The sequence below is a fragment of the Sinocyclocheilus rhinocerous genome, unplaced genomic scaffold (genome assembly GCF_001515625.1).
Source record: "Sinocyclocheilus rhinocerous isolate Xijiao unplaced genomic scaffold, SAMN03320098_v1.1 scaffold258, whole genome shotgun sequence".
Lineage (NCBI taxonomy): Eukaryota > Metazoa > Chordata > Actinopteri > Cypriniformes > Cyprinidae > Sinocyclocheilus > Sinocyclocheilus rhinocerous.
Window position 1 is genome coordinate 1,464,029 of NW_015634010.1, and position 17,740 is coordinate 1,481,768.

The window sequence follows — 17,740 nt, forward strand, 5'->3', positions numbered from 1 at the left end:
AGCCGATATTGTAGAATTAAAGGAATATTCTGAGCTCAATACAAGTTAAGCTCAATTGAGCATTTAATGCTGATTGACGCAAAATAAAATAAAATAAAATAATAAAATAAAAATAGATTCATCCCTTGTTTTCTTAAAAATATAAATAAAAAAAATAGAAGTTACAGTGAGGCACTTACAGTTAGGTGATTTTTTTTCAAACTGAATCATGTAAAAATCATGTAAACATGAATACTGTTTACATCTCGTGGCTTTACTACTGAAAGTGAGCATTTAAACGTTAACTTCAATTGAAAGTGCCTCACTGTAACCCAGATTTTTGCTTTTTTCCAAGAAAAGGAGAGACAAATAGAAATTACTTTTTTGTGGTAATCAACATTATATTCCTTTATATGAGCCACCATGCCATTCCAAACACAGGAAACTAGGTCCAAAGGTGACCATCGTACTATAAAACACATGGTTCAACTTATTCTCTCACATATGCTGGTTCGGCTAACGCAGGAAGTGACCTCATACTACTGACCTGTGCTAAAGAGAGCTGGGTGAGAGTGTTAACACGGCGGATCTGACACCGGGACTCACAAACACATAGAGGAATTCAGAGGGCCGTCTCTTGTGGGCTCAGAGGAGCTGGAGTCAGAGAAAATGGTGTAACCTTTCATCCTCCCAACCAGAAAACAAAACATTCCTGAGTAACGCACAAAACTAGCCATTTTCTCACACTCCCTCTCTCTCAAACACATACAGACTCATCCACTAAGGATCTATGTCCACATGCTAAAACACACAAATTTTAGCTATTTAAACACTTCCTATTGAATTTGAACATAAAAGTATTTTTGAATATATTCAAAGTTTGGGGTCAATAAGAATTTTTAATTTTAAACCGAATCCTCTAATAGCTTTAAAATAAAATTAATCTAACTGCTACAGAATAACCATACCCTAATTTAACTTATTTACTTTTTCCAAATAAGGACATCCCTAAATGTCCCAAAGGAGGTTTCATCAGATTTGGCTTACCTCTGTTGACAGATTTGTCCCCAAAGTATAGTAAACACACACTCACACAGAGGCCTTTCTCATTCCATTTCATTAGTCGAGCAGCTTTTGCCTCTCTGTAATAGGTCAATAAATCTGGCATCAATCTACAAATGGACACACCAACAGCTTCTTTATATGCATTTAAACAAAGCAAAACGCCGTCTACTGCATTATTAGCATATAAATTCAACTTTTGTGTTTGAAAAGACAAAGTAGTAGGCACTTGGAAAGACATGAGGGTGAGTAAATGCTGACAGAACTTTCAATTTTGGGTGAACAATCCTTTCAAGAACCTGTTCACTTAGCTATACTAGTGATACAAGTAAGTACTCTTCAAGTAAATTAGCAGAGACTTCCCTTAATATACGGTCATATGCTGTAAAATGGGCCTGTCACAGACAGTCATGTTATTTTCTGTGAAAATGCAGATCTCTTGAGTGACAAATCACCTGCAGGTACGTTTGACGCAGATCTTCAGTATGAACGTGGCAGAAATGCATTCAGTGTTCAGACTGATTTTATGTCCTTTCAGATGAAAGAATGATAAATGGAAGCTCTCCGCTTTTATTGCATATATTTACAGATCTGGACGACACAGAGGCTTAAACAAATATTCATACATAGAATCTATAGATACACACACCCCAATCTTTCAATACAGAACACAATTTCACACAACTTGACATTCCTTATTGGAGGGTTTACAACCCTTGTGTGTTTGTGTCAGCATTAAAACTATCAAACACTAGCTGGAAATCATGGGGCTATAAACAGCCTCTACATAGCAGTGCTGAAATAATAGCATACCCTCTGACACGAAATATATGAATATTATACTCGGATATGAGTAATGTCCAAGTCATAAAGAGCTCAGCATCCCACACTGCAGTGTAATATACGCCGTAATGTCCGTGCCACCGGCTGTGTGTGTGTCCAGGTCTATGTATCATCACTATAGCATTGCTTATTGCTCGTAAAGTGCTGCACATATCCATTTAGAGAAATGGATGTAAAATGGAGTGAAAGTAAAAAATTTTATCAGTCAGGATTATGCAGCATTCATAACTGACTTGAGAAGGCCCAATCCAATTAATTTCCTAAAATTTAGTTGAATTCAACATTCCTTTCATGAATTGAAAACTCAAAAACAGACCCTAATCATTATTAACAGACTACTGTCTTTGTCTCTCCAAAACGCACTCATGCCGGCGGTGAAGGTTTATCCATCAAGCTGATGGTTTAGTGAGTTGAGGAGGGCTGAAGATTGGACGTAATTGTTTCTCCGGCTTGTTTGGTCATTAAGAGTGAGGCAGATGGCAGGAGAGAGAGCAGCACTCTTCCCTGCAATGAGACAGCATTTTAACTGCAGGTAAATACAGGCCTTTCACAGAGCTGCTTTGATTCTGCTCAACAAACCCTCCATCAGCCCATCAGCACGCTGAGATGCGAGGAACAGGTCTGAAACTGTCAAAAACTTGTTAAGAGTGTGTATGTGTTCCTTCTCAAATGCATGGTTGACTGTGTACAGATGTTTTATGTGTTAGTAAATGTGTACTATTAACAGCAGACTAGAGTAAAGTGCTCAGTAGCGCTCAATACTAGTGCTTGTTATTGCTCAGGTTTGAACAAACCCCTAAAAGTTCAGCTCATTCTCCACCATTTCGGACAGAGATGATACCTTAAATTCTGGCGGGTTTTTTTTTTTTTTGAGGGAAATGTGTGCAATTACTTTTCAGATGTACCATTTTCATCTGACACATGACAAAATGTGTGAAAATATCCCACTGACTTACTGACTTAAGAAATCCAAGTCGTACCTGAAAAACAAACTGAAAAAAAACTGAATATTTTTTACAGATTTGGGGGTGGCCATGTAAGAAACCACCTAGCAACCACACAGAATTCCTTAGCAACCACCTAGCTGACAAACACACAAGAAAATTCAGTTCACCCATTGAAACAAGTCCAACAAGTCCGCCTAAGGCCCAAAACAAATCTGACCTTAACTAACTTGTTAGTTAATGTTAGTTGATGCATTAATTATCGTTAACTAATCAGAACTTATGGTACAGTGTTACCAAATTACTTGATGAAGTAGTTTAGTTCAAATTGAGTTATTAATGCAACCATTGACGTCTTTTAAATTGTTACATATAAATCTATTACCAAAGCTACAGATTGTAAAATTAAACATTTGTGATTTGTTTTTGTTTTGTTTTTTTTAGCTTACATTTTGCTCAGCATTAATTTAGCATACTGCTATCACAACATGCTAGCTTAGCCAATACTGCATCTCGTGCCAGGGGAATGGTTAAGGATTTTCAGATTATGAATAAAGACTACGAAGACAAACATCTTTTTCTCTGGATTTATTTGCACAGATTAATTGTTCACCACAGGACTAGTGATGTGTGTTAACAAAGTCAGTTTGTGACTGATAGTGTAACTGACTTGCACTGGGTATTGGCTAAGTTAGCATGATATGCAAATGTTATGATAAGATGAGGGGTAAACTAAGGGTGTGTGTGTGTACCTGCTCATTAACTCTGCTGTGGGACGGCCCGTGGTGGATCAGTATCTGGACTATGTCCACGTCACCTCTCCATGCGGCCAGATGCAGAGGAAAACAGCCCTTACTGTCTGCCACATTAGTAGAGGCTTCAAACTGCAACAACTTCAACACCACGTCCCTGAGAGAAAGACAAATAAGAAAGATTTCATGTAATTGTGTGGCCGATTTTCATTCTTATATACCAAAAATCTCATAAATCTTCTTTGGTACTATTTAACTTCTTGAAGCTTTTTGCAGGCACAATATGAACGGGGTAATTGTGCTCTAATCATAATACATAATTCAAGTTACATAAAATCCCTCTCCTACTCTGGCCTCATTCTAATGACAAACGTTTAAACCACCCTAAAACCCTGAGCTAATCTAATTCCATCCTGCTTTAAAAAAACTCAGACTAATCTGACACCGCCTCATTCCATAAACCCCTCATTAACTGAATATAACGCCACCCACCTCATATACCTCACACTAATCTGGCTGTATCGAGATTCACAAACCCCGTCCTAATCTGACCCCACCCCTAGTTCATAAACCCGCCCTAATCTGACATCACAGTCTTCTGATTCTTATGTATGTGAGCTAAATTACACCTCTATAAAGTAATCCTGATGTCTAGCGCTTTCCCTTTTTAAGTCTATAACACCACGTTAGGAGAGACTGAAGTGTGCGAAAGCGTAAGCTCATTCATTTGATTTAGCACCCATTAACTTACATCTTAATGCAGTTATTCACTTTTCAAGAACCTGTAAATGAATTGGAGAATATGAGTGTTACCTGTGTCCGTTCAAAGATGCGTGGTGCAGAGGTGTGTATCCTGAGCCATCAGCACAGTTCACATTGACGCCTCTCCACATACTGCAGAGGAGAAGAGAAGATCAATCAGTACAGCTCTGTAATAAGACATCAGTACAAAACTACTAAACACCTACAACAAAACCATATACAGCAGATATACAGAGTTATTTCTGTACAGAGTTGATCTGAGAGCTGATACAGCAGAGTTTGAGTACACCACACTCATGCCAAGATTGCTATGGGAATGTCCTGTTTCTCACGATCTTCACAGGACCTTAAATGCTGCTTAGAGAACACACAGACACATTTACCTTAAAATCTAAATAGGGAAATACCACAGATCAAGGGTTTTCACTTTTTGTTGCCAAGAACCCCCAAATACGATAAAATTGTGAAATAAAAACCTCTACTTATATTAGTACAAACTATTCCTGAATGAATGTCACAAAATAAGGAGAGATTCCATAAAAATATGTACATTTGTTTGTTTTATTTCTGTAATTATCATCATCAGATTATTTTTATTTTTATTTCTATTTGTATTTCTACTTTTTTTTAAAGCAAGGGCTATAAAATCTTAAGACAAAATACAAAAAATACAGCTGTTGTTAAAATCCTCATGATTAATCTTACAAATATCAAATTCTATTATCAGAAATTTGTTACAAATATTACATTAAATATAATTAATATAATAATACTTAATAAACACATGAACTATGACAGCCCTAATAATATATTTTTTGATTATTTATACATCTGTTTTCCAACTGAGGGTGTTCATGAATGTCCTGATAGGTTTTGTCAGATTTAGTAAAATTTTTATCCATTTTAATCCCCAAACTATGGAAGCGCAGTAAGGTGTTGCATATTTCCTTGCAAATAAATAAATAATCACACGGTGATGGCAGAAAAACATAATTTATTATCCAGTAAATATTTTTGGATAAACGTCATTTATTCTCCAATTCAAGAATAAACCGAAAGCACACTGGTTTCACACTCTGAGAATTTGTTTCAAGATTAATGATTTATAGTTTAATCAAGGCAGAGGAACACTTTTAGATACTTTCTCTCTATTTCACAAGTGTTAATGCCTGAGAATAGTTGCAGCTGAAGTCCATAACTAGAACATGAGCAGTCAATAGCACTGATGTCTAGACTGATAAGAAGACTCACCCCAGACAGACATGAGGAGGACTAAGGCCACGACCTGCCATATGACTCACAGCATGACTGACCAATCACAGGACAACAGGAAACACACACAAACACACACAGTGTCCCATAAATACACATTACAATGGTCTGCAGAAACAACATTACACAGAGGAGCATGAGAAAACTTCTTAACCTAATTCAGAGGACAACAGCTAATAGTGTGTGAGACTATGAGAGAGACCAGAGTTATCGGGACCCTTTAAAGGAATATTTTGATCTCAGTATAACTCAACTCAACATACAAAAAACATTCCGACTCATCGCTCACTATATTCTATCTATTAATCAATATTTCATGATGCAAATATCATAAATTATTAATTCATTAATATACAAGTTGGGGGAGGGGACGGTCAGACCATGTGACATTTTACGATCTGAACTAATCTTGCCATGTCATATTTTAAGAGACTTCAGGGGTCCTCTCTATGATATAATTTCCTGTTATTTAGGTATTTATTTATTTTTTTGTGGTTGCACTACATGACTTTGATTTGGCAGGCAAATGGATTTAGCTCATTAAGCAATGAAGCAAAATAAATAATAATAGAAGATTATGCAAAACTACACCAAAAGTTAAACGTTGGTAATATATATATATATATATATATTACAATTTAAATTTATATATATTTGACCATTTAAAATAACAATCTAACAATTTAAAATAACTGTTTTGTATTTTAATAAATTTTTAAATGACAAAGCTGAATTCTGCATTTTCAGCATCCATTACTCCAGTATTCAGTGTCACATGATCCTTCAGAAATCATTCTAATATGCTGATTTGCTCCCCAAGAAACATTTCATATTATTACCAATGTTGAAAACAGCTGTCTTGCCTATTTTTGTTTCTCATCTTTGATGAATAGAAAGTTCAAAAGATTTTGAAATAGAAATATTGTAACATCAAAAAAGCCTTTACTGTTACTTTTTAATGCATCCGTGCTAAATAAAAGCAACTTATTTCCCAAACTTTTGAAGTTCTGAGAATGTTTTATCAAGACAGTCGTTTGATATTTTTGACTTTATGACAAAAAGTAATAAATAAACATCATTGGCCCATTACTGCAAGTGTGATTTCGGTTTGATTTGATCAATTACGTGATCATCAGTCAAAATATTTTCTGGTAGGCTAATTGACAGAAGCCGCCATTAGATCTGAACTTACACTGATCCCAAAACATTCTTTAAACATCAAGCATACAAAGCAAGTACTTAAGCACAGACACCATCAAACATCATTTGCACTCAACCTGAGAGACTGTCAATCAAACGATAAGCGAAAACCCTGTTTCATCCTAACTGGCTTTCATTCCACACATACCAGATGAGCATATCACTTACTCTCAGATAACAAGCATTTTAGCATTTGTTTGTCGTGCAACCGTTGTGCAGCCATACATCTCAAAGTAACAACAGAGAAGGTTCAAAATGAGTTAGTTAACAGCATTAGATCGAGCTGCAAAACAAGGCCAATCCTCAACAGATTAGGCAACTATGCAGAGTATTTCCTCCACATATTAAGCATCAACTATGTCAAATGTTAATTCCCTTCGCATTCAGCAGAGGTCATGGTCTGCAATAGTGCGAATGTGATGTGGCTGGATGAACGTCTCACGTTGATAATTCTGGTGAGACAGAAGGTTTAAGATAAAAGCATAATATTGTGAAAAACGAATAAACGAATGAAATCTGAGCATCAGCTCAGAGCGAGGGAAAGCCCTGCCTCTACTGCAAGCCTGTGACTCATCCTGTGTGTGGAGAGCACTAGGGTGCTGCACTGCATACAGTATATCAGTATTACCCAACCTGCCACACACACACACATCAGCGCAGAACTAATTGGCTTGGCTACACACTCTGAAATCTTGAGTAGTTGGAAGCGCATGAGGGAGGGTTACTGAAGAGGAGGATATGAATAGACGTGGAGAACGAAAGAGAGAGAAAGAGAGACGCTCAAATAAACTCCAACTGAGCATCAACAATTGCTCTCTAGACACGCTGTTACAAAAACAAACGTAAAATATCTCACACTGGCAAACCACACTAAAACACTATGCATTATTTTTCACACACACACACAAAAGCTAGATTTATACACTACTGTTAAAGAAATTCTACAAAAACAAATTCTATCATGCTCACCAACGCAGCAGTCGTATTGTAAAATATTATTACAGTTTATAAAAAGAAGTTTTCTATTTATATATATTTTAAAATGTATTTTGTGAGGACAAACTACATCCATGACAAAGTAATTTGTTCAACAGCAATTACTCCAGTTTTCTGTTTCACATGATCCTAATGTGCTTATTTTCTTGGTGCTCAAGAAACTGTTTACTACACAGTGAATGCATTATAGTTCCCTATATGAGGAAAAAGTGACTGAAACTGAAAAGAGTGTAGTTGGACATAAATACACATATGATATTTGTATGACATTAACAAACAGGTTGCATCCTGAACAAAGAAAAAAATCTTCCTGGCAATCAAATCTTAACATTTAAACTGAAATGCATTTCAGATTTAATCAGATTTAAAACCACATCTGGATAACAATTGTAAGCACTGGATTCCATGTAGTTTCTTGTTGTTAAGAAAACCTGCTGACACAGATTTGATGTCCTAAACTATGTACTATACACTGTGTACTTATGCTACACGCTATGTCTGAATCTAGTGTATGAAGTGGAGAAGAGTAGCATTCAACAAGCATTCAACATTTTCCAGTCAGCCTCATTAGCATATTTCGCCTCTACTCTTCTACTATGAACTGAAAGCTATGACTGTTGAGTGTATGGAGGGCACTGTCCAACATTCAAAATTTTGTTTTTAAGTACGTCATCTGGATACATAATAGTGCACTAAGCCTATTTTTCAGTGTTAACGCAATGCTCACACTACTAGGCAAAAAATTGTGAAGAATAGTGCAGATAAATCACACAATTTGCTTATCAATGCTGACAGTGCAGGACATGTTTAGGCACTGTCACATGTACCATTGTTCACATTTGTACCGAATGTTTGCAGACAAATTCATTTTAACAGAAATCCACACAATTGTGAATTTCACTAAAGATTTTCCCACACAGATTTTGCAACAGGTTCAAGTTGGTCATGGGAATTTGCCTCACTGACCAAAAGAAAGCTGCTTGGTTTGAAAGTGACGTCATACATCAGTACTATTTGCAATAGTAATTTTTTGCCAAAATGTGACTGCACCTTTCAGCACCAAAATATTTAAAGGAATACTTCACCCAAAAATGACAATTCTATTAGCATTTACTTACCCTCAAGTTGTTCAGTGGGGACCAGCAACTGTTTAGTTACCAACATTTTTCCAAATACCTCCTTTTATGTTCAGCAGAAGAAAGAAACTCATACAGGTTTAGAACAACTTGAGGGTGAGTAAATGATTTTTATTCTTGGGTGAACTTCCCATTTAATACTAATACAATAGTAACAGACATGCTTTCTTTAGAACGCACACACACTCTCAACATCCTCTGTTGTGTAAAAAAAAAAAAAAAAAGTTCAAACCATAACATGAGGATCCTGCATTCTGATTGGTTGGATCGGCCCATATTGTTTGAAGTGTCTCAATCAAATTGTGCATCAGATTGATTGGCAGGGTCTGCCGATTCCCCTCTCCTTTCATTTCCACTGGAGGATAATTAAAACCAGACACGAGCAATCAATAAGCACACCGTACCCCGAGAGCACAGGAAATGCACTGATCTCACTGATTCTCCCATGAGACCTCTGAGCGTTATTGGGCGTGTGTTGCCTCCTTATGAGAGATCACAGACATATGAACTCTCGACAAAGTCTGGCACGACTCAACTTGCCGTTAATTAGACCTCGTCAGATCTTTCACGTCTACCTGCAGTCTGTTTCGTAACAAGCAGCCATTTCTCAGTACAATCTGATTACAGAAAATCGCTTTGATTAATGCTGGAGCAATTTGTTGTTACATACATCATCAGTGTGGGAAACCTGACACAAGCGCACGCACACTCAGCTAATACATCAGCCCACGAGGAAAGTTCCTATGTCTGTGCGTGTGAATGTGTTAAACAGATTTTGTATATGCAGTGCTGCCAAACGATTTGAGCAGAAGCTGAATTTAGATTTTAACAAGCTGCTCTCCATGTAAGCAAAGCTTAATCGGAAAGCCCAACACGAGGGAACAGTATGAATCTCTCAGGCCTATCGCAGACTTTAATCTCTACTTGAAGGACAAATGATGACTAAACAATACAAGAGCGAGTGTATAGTAAGAACACAAGTGTATGTGTGTGCTTGTGATGTCTGTGTTAAAGGCCAGTTGAGAGTAGAGTGCTGTATATTCTGTAGTTCTCGCCAATGTTTGACCGCTGCTATCCCACAATGCCTGCTGCCTCCCTGACCAGCAAGTCACAAATGTGCTTTACTTTGGTCCACTATATGTGTTTAAGTAAGCTGTCTAGCAACACTCTCAGAAAAAAAGGTACAAAAGCTGTCACTGGGGCAGTACCCTTTCAAAAGGTACACATTTGTACCTTATTTACCCCTAAAGAGTGCATATTTTGTACCTTAAAATTATGTAATAGTACCTTAAGTGTACATTTTAGTACTTTAATGGTACGTATTTGTACCTTTTGAAAAGGTACTACCCCAGTGACAGCTTTTGTACCTTTTTTCGGAGAGTATATATTTTCTAAGGCAGAATCCCAAGTAACTCCATCAGCCACTCAAAGTTGCTAATGTTGCTAAGCTAACAGTGTGATACTTTAATAAATATAAAAAATACATAAACACATACATTAGGTTAAATAGGCGAGTTTTCATTACATTTTACTATTATAATAAATGTTTTTAGTATTGAAAGCTAAAATGTTTGTACTAGAGTTGTTAATATTGCAAAGCTAACAGTGTCAGTAGCCTATTTGTGCAAGTACAAAAATACATATAAACACATACTGTAGTGTACAGTATAGACTGTGAAGCTGACAACATGCAATGTTGTACTCTGGGTAACTGTTTTGTTTAGATGCCATAATAGAGGGGTCACGCTACCTTTCTGCTAGTGAGTTTAAGGCAGTGGTTTGATTTTCTGTCATGACTGTGAAAAATGTTGCATTCTTGCTGTATTGACAATTGCCATAGCAATCATCGTTCAGGGAGAAAACTAGATAATGTAATATGTTTTTTTGCCTTTTCTATGGGTGAAAACAGGAAGGGGAGCAGGTTGAGGTGACGAAGATGCCGGAGAGCAAATCTATTAAAAATGTCACTGATTAAACCCACTGTCTATCACTCAATAACATAATCACATTGCTAAGTGTTTTTGAAAGTTTTGTATTGTGTTTGGTTTAATAATTAACATTATTTTCGTGAGTATGACTTTCACAGTTTGTCGGCTTGTGAATTAGCAAAACATGCACACAGCCATTACCAAACTGTTCACAAGCTTCTAGGGATTTGATTTTGGTTGTCTTGTGTTGAAATAAATATAGAAAGAAAAAAATCCACAGTGTGTCGTGTCTGTCAGCTGAATTTACCCCGCAATCTCTGTTTCCCCTTCGTGGCCATGGAAAAGCAAATATTTACAATGACAACAAAACAACTGCAGTTAAATTTGAACGTTTGCAATAGAGAAATGGATCGACACATTTTTATTTAGACTTTTCTACCGTGTGACGGCTGAGGCCGTAGTGAGCGCCCAGCACGTGACATTGTTTTCATGAATGACTATGAATGATTTCTGAAAAATCATGTGACCCTGAAGACTGGAGTAATGAACAATGAAAATTCAGTTAATCACGGGAATAAATTACATTTTAAGATGTATTCAAATAAAAAACAAAATCACTATATTTTTTAATCAAATTAATGCAGCCTAAAGAGGCTTCTTCCAAAACATTAAAAAACAACCCCAACCTTTTGAGTAGTAGTGTACATTTTGCCACATAACATAAAATTTTTCACTGGTTCTCATGCATTCTCGAATTGCCTTCTACACGAAGGATGGATGAGACACTGGATTTTGGCAGCATAATTATGTTGTCCATCTTTTGAAATAGCTTTATCATTGGGAGTAAGCCAGTGACACCAGGCAGCCTAGATAGGCAGCTCACTAAATTTCAGAGCAGAGCTTCAGTGTTTTTGCACTGTGGGTTCTTTATATAAATAAGTGAGAAACAAGCATACATCAACAGCCTAATTTAAAATCACCAGCATAAACATATAAAAACACAATTTGCTGATGCACTGAACTGTAGTGGACATAAGCGCTTGCCAGACAATTAAACTCCAGGGTCTTAATCTGGATTTAGCTTTGATCTACTGGAGAAGAAAGTGTGGAAGAAGAACCTGGTCTGACCACACCAGGCACTTATAAGTCTGACCTGACCTTATCTATTGATTAGTGATCTGAGAGATGAAGAGAGCATGCTCTCGCTCTCCTCTGCTTTTGGTCTTAGCGTCCATCCTGTCGAGGATCAAACGGATGGTTCTCCAGGGCATCAGTGGGGTCAGGCATCCATCACCTCGCTGTAGTTACGTACAGTGACCTGGAGACTGATTACTGAGAGTGATCCAGATCATCATTTAGTCACAGGCAGCCAGTTAGATGTCCTGACATCCTGTCTGCTTAACAAAGAGCTTATCTGAGCAATTACAGGCCACAAGATGATACATAAACATAAGACAGACACAATCATGGCTATATATGGACTCTGTTATGCTGTTGCATTTCTAAAACAAGTTTTGCTTCTCTAAGCACGCATGTAAACGTGTTTTTGTATATGCATAAATCTCAAAAATAACAATGTTGAAGCATCTTACACCTGTGTGCGCCTCTGTGCCATTCACTATGGTAACCAGCTGACAGCAGAGGCATGATGGGATAGACGTTTGAAAGGGGGATATTTGTAATGAGAGCTGCCGTGTGGTTTCTTCACATCCTCTTCCTCCTCCGAGCGCACTACTGCCGTCAACACAATACAGACCCATCACATCACAAACACACACGTGTCACCGTACGTCACACACTCAATAGTGTCTTACCAATATAATAAACAGCCGATATGAATAGAAGATGTTACACTGTCTATGGCACAGGAAAATGTGTCAAAATGAGCCATCTAGGAAGGGAGCAACGATTCTGTATTGATATTCCAAATATCAACATGGCTGTGAATCGGAAGCCGAGTGCCTATGTGCTGATACTCGGTGAAAAAAGCACAGTTGAGCGTGTATTGTTGCTTTTATACAACAGTATAATAAATAAGAAGTTGTTATTGAACAACTTACATTTTAGGCACAATATTGCCAGTTGTTTTGTCTGTTTTTGCTGCACCAACCCAAACTGTTCCAAACAAAGCCACAGAAGAATAGAACAAGTCTCCGAACAACACGGTAATGGTGTTCAGTTCCTGAATCAGCGTTCAGAGAATCGGTTGAATAAACGATTCAGTGACTCAATGAAACTTGTTTAATTCCTGAATTAATCAGCGTTTTTGAACGAATCGTTTAAATGAATGACTCAATGATTCACTCGTGAGGAGAGTTTCGTTCCTGAACGAAGCAGTGTTTTGAACGAATCTGATTCAATGAAAGATTCAATGACTCACTCATAAAGACTTGCCGCCACCTACTGGCTTGATGACGTAAGCTGCTGAAAGAGTAACTGAAAAATATATTATAAACTATTAATGTATTTATGTTTTCAATATATATTCTTATTATTTTTAATTTTCTAAAGCAAGCATCTATCTATCTATCTATCTATCTATCTGTCTATCTATCTATCTATCTAGCCTGTCTCTCTGCCTGTCTATGTATATTTCGCTGCACCAACCCAAACCGTTCCAAACAAAGCCACAGAAGAATAGAACAAGTCTCCGAACAACACGGTAGTGGTGTTCAGTTCCTGAATCAGCGTTCAGAGAATCGGTTGAATAAACGATTCAGTGACTCAATGAAATGCTAACTTGTTTAATTCCTGAATTAATCAGCGTTTTTGAACGAATCGTTTAAATGAATGACTCAATGATTCACTCGTGAGGAGAGTTTCGTTCCTGAACGAAGCAGTGTTTTGAACGAATCTGATTCAATGAAAGATTCAATGACTCACTCATAAAGACTTGCCGCCACCTACTGGCTTGATGACGTAAGCTGCTGAAAGAGTAACTGAAAAATATATTATAAACTATTAATGTATTTATGTTTTCAATATATATTCTTATTATTTTTAATTTTCTAAAGCAAGCATCTATCTATCTATCTATCTATCTATCTGTCTATCTATCTATCTATCTAGCCTGTCTCTCTGCCTGTCTATGTATATTTCTATCATATTTTGTGTAAAACAATAATGCCAATAAAATGCTTTGACATTAAAATGGCAAACTGAGAGAGAAAGAGCAAGAGACACCCCATCTGGGATGACAGATTATCATGTGACTTGCTCTGTCAAATGGGTCGAGTGTAAAGTTGTTTACACACAGCTGGGTGTAATTAACTCCCCACAAGAAAGTATTTTAAACACTAGTAGACTGTTTGGCCTTCTATTCTATCAACTCTATCAAAATAGCTCTCCCATAAAAACTCTCCCACTAGAACCAGACTCTCTGATGCTCACATTCTCACATACAGAAAATAACGGGAAAAGGACTGAACACCAAAGAGAAGACAGAAGGAGAGCACCTAGTCTGATTAAAATGATCAAAAGGGAAATCTGAATGAGTACATGAACCTTGTTAGAATTCATTGCTTTTCTTTTTCTCTCAGTGATAAAAACTAAGCAGGTGATGACAGGTGCTGTGCACGCCTCAAGCGGATATCTGTCACCGCTCCACTTTAATGTTAAACATGGCGAAATAGGATTGGAGGCCTTGAGCAAAAGGGTTCCCCGTTCTCCTCTCCCTCACTGGATCTTTTAATATAGCTGCTTATTATAATGTCTGAATGCTGTTATGTATGTATATTTTCTTTTTGCAAAATAAGGAACACAGGATAAATGACATGTTTCATAATGGCACTTCATTTTTTAGCAGCTATAATGAAGATGCATGGCAACGTGGTACAGCGATGTTTTTGATGAATACCGGCTTCATTTTAATGCATGACTTCATAAATCATCAGTGTCTCATAGTAAGCTGTCAAAGTTTAGTAAATGAAGGCCATTGCTAGCAACCAAATTCATGTTTACGATGTACTGATACACAACATTGGGAAAGGGAAACTGGAATAAGGCACACCCAGAATCTGTGAGAGGTCAACCAAAGTGCTAGGAAAGTCAGAGGTTGCTGACCACAATAGTCGCCCTGCGGTCGTCCTGGATTCCTCAGAGGGTGCTGCAAATGGTATGTTAGCATGCGTGTGGAGACACATGAGTAAAGCCTTTCAATCACAACCTGAGCAGAAGTGCTGAGCTCCAATGGTTTAGAGGTAAAGAGGGCTGTTTATGCCACAAACAAACACACAAAAATAGTACAGCGGGGCATGCACCCTTGTGTAAGGACATCATATGATGCATAAACAAATATCCAGAGCTAAAACACAAGGTTTGAATAGTGAGTGCTGAGTTCACTCTATGTATAAACCATTGCGTTTTCTGTTGTATTATGAGTTCCAAATAGTGGGCGAGTGCTGTGATGGTAATTACAGATCTCTGTTCAGCTGCACTGTAAACACTAGGCTGATGTCACACTACAGTCCATCTGCGGTGTGCGTTAGATGAGTGTGATCACAGAGCAATTCAACCCTTATCCACATATCAAAGTCTGCTTTGCCTAATGTATTATGCATCAGAATTGCACAGTCGGTAGAGTATTACACTTTTTTGTACTCTTCAACCCTGACATATCAAAGTCTGCTTTGCCTAATGTATTATGCATCAGAATTGCACAGTCGGTAGAGTATTACACTTTTTTGTACTCTCATTTATCTTGCATGATTAGTACCATTACAGGGACAGATCACCCACAAATGAATATTCTTATGAATATTAATTTACCCACCCTTATGTCATTCCAAACCCCTGTGAGTTTCTTTCTACATCATGAACTTATATGAACTGTGCTACTGACAGTCTAATTCATCATGTGAAAGCAAACATATACCCATTCAGGCATTTAAGCACGGTCTAAGCTGCACTCTAAAAAATGCTGGGTTAAATACAACCCAGTGCTGGGTAAAATAGGGACAAACCCAGCAATTGGGCTGTTTTGACCCAGCGGTTGGGTTACCATCTGCGGTGTGCGTTAGATGAGTGTGATCACAGAGCAATTCAACCCTTATCCACATATCAAAGTCTGCTTTGCCTAATGTATTATGCATCAGAATTGCACAGTCGGTAGAGTATTACACTTTTTTGTACTCTCATTTATCTTGCATGATTAGTACCATTACAGGGACAGATCACCCACAAATGAATATTCTTATGAATATTAATTTACCCACCCTTATGTCATTCCAAACCCCTGTGAGTTTCTTTCTACATCATGAACTTATATGAACTGTGCTACTGACAGTCTAATTCATCATGTGAAAGCAAACATATACCCATTCAGGCATTTAAGCACGGTCTAAGCTGCACTCTAAAAAATGCTGGGTTAAATACAACCCAGTGCTGGGTAAAATAGGGACAAACCCAGCAATTAGGCTGTTTTGACCCAGCAGTTGGGTTAAATGTTTAACCCAACCTTCTGGGTAGTAACCCAACCGCTGGGTCAAAACAGCCCAATTGCTGGGTTTGTCCCTATTTTACCCAGCACTGGGTTGTATTTAACCCAGCATTTTTTAGAGTGTGTACAGTATCTGACAGTGAACAGCTCTTTACTGGAAAGCCTCAATGAAACATCATTTCCAAAGGACTCCAGTCATAAAATCAAACCAGCGTTTCAGCCACTTCCTGTCCCATAATGCACCAGTCCTCAAACTCCCACAGTTTCATAGTCCTTCAGGCCCAGTCATTACTCAGTGTGAAATTTTTTTTTACTGCACTGTACTCTGCCCATACATAACCAAAATTTGGCAAATAAATTAAATAAATTAATAACTATTGTTTTACTTTCATATATATATACAGTGGGTACGGAAAGTATTCAGACCCCCTTAAATTTTTCACTCTTTGTTATATTGCAGCCATTTGCTAAAATCATTTAAGTTAATTTTTTTTCCTCATTCATGTACACACAGCACCCCATATTGACAGAAAAACACAGAATTGTTGACATCTTTGCAGATTTATTAAAAAAGAAAAACTGAAAAATGCTCAGTATTTAGTAGAAGCACCCTCTTGATCTAATACAGCCATGAGTCTTTTTGGGAAAGATGCAACAAGTTCTTCACACCTGGCTTTGGGGAATGATTTTAGCAAATGGCTGCAATATAACAAAGAGTGAAAAATTTAAGGGGGTCTGAATACTTTCCGTACCCACTGTATATTTCAATATATATATGACGACGCCTATCACAGCATTCCTATATAAGGTCTATTTAGTATTATTCAGCAGCTTTATCGCTATTACCCTCCTCCATCCCCAACTCCTCCTCAAGTCAGGACTTGGCCTTCTGATATTCCTCGTTGAATCAAGGACTCCTTTTTATCTTGAATAATGTGTTACACTTAAATATAATTAAGAACATTAATGATATCTGCTTTGTTCTGTTCTGTTTACCCTATAGGGGGGTTATTGCTGCTCTCCCTGCTCATTCATGACAGGCTGCATGGATGGGCAGCGAGTTTTTGCCCAGAACAGAACCATTACGCCAAATCCAAACTGTATGCTAAGTGTCAATCATTTTGACGATAGTGGTCCTGACAGAAATACATTTATTTGTATATTTTATATTTAAATACATTTATTTGATATTATAAATATGTATACACACAGCAGATTAACAGCAAATAAAATAATACAGGTCATTTTACCAATATGTTTGATAGCAGAATGTCACATTATTTAATATAACATTTAATTAATTCATTAATAATATTTTCTAAAAATACGCATTTTATATTTTATAGTAGGGTTAGTCTATAGTAATTCTAGGGTCCCCATTTAGTGTGTGTGTGTGTGTGTGTGTGTGTGTGTGTGTGTGTGTGTGTGT

The 17,740-nt window shown here is 37.3% G+C and overlaps 1 protein-coding gene across 1 annotated transcript in view; it reads right to left on the reverse strand.

The window, feature by feature from the left end:
* Positions 1-17,740, reverse strand: part of LOC107744944 (ankyrin repeat and sterile alpha motif domain-containing protein 1B-like) — a 145,833-nt gene that overhangs the window by 104,153 nt on the left and 23,940 nt on the right. The window contains exons 2-3 of the mRNA XM_016558773.1: positions 4,394-4,474; positions 3,581-3,737 (exon numbers count right to left, since the gene is read on the reverse strand). Of these exons, the coding sequence (XP_016414259.1) occupies positions 3,581-3,737; positions 4,394-4,474 (238 nt within the window). The remainder of the gene's footprint in view (positions 1-3,580; positions 3,738-4,393; positions 4,475-17,740) is intronic.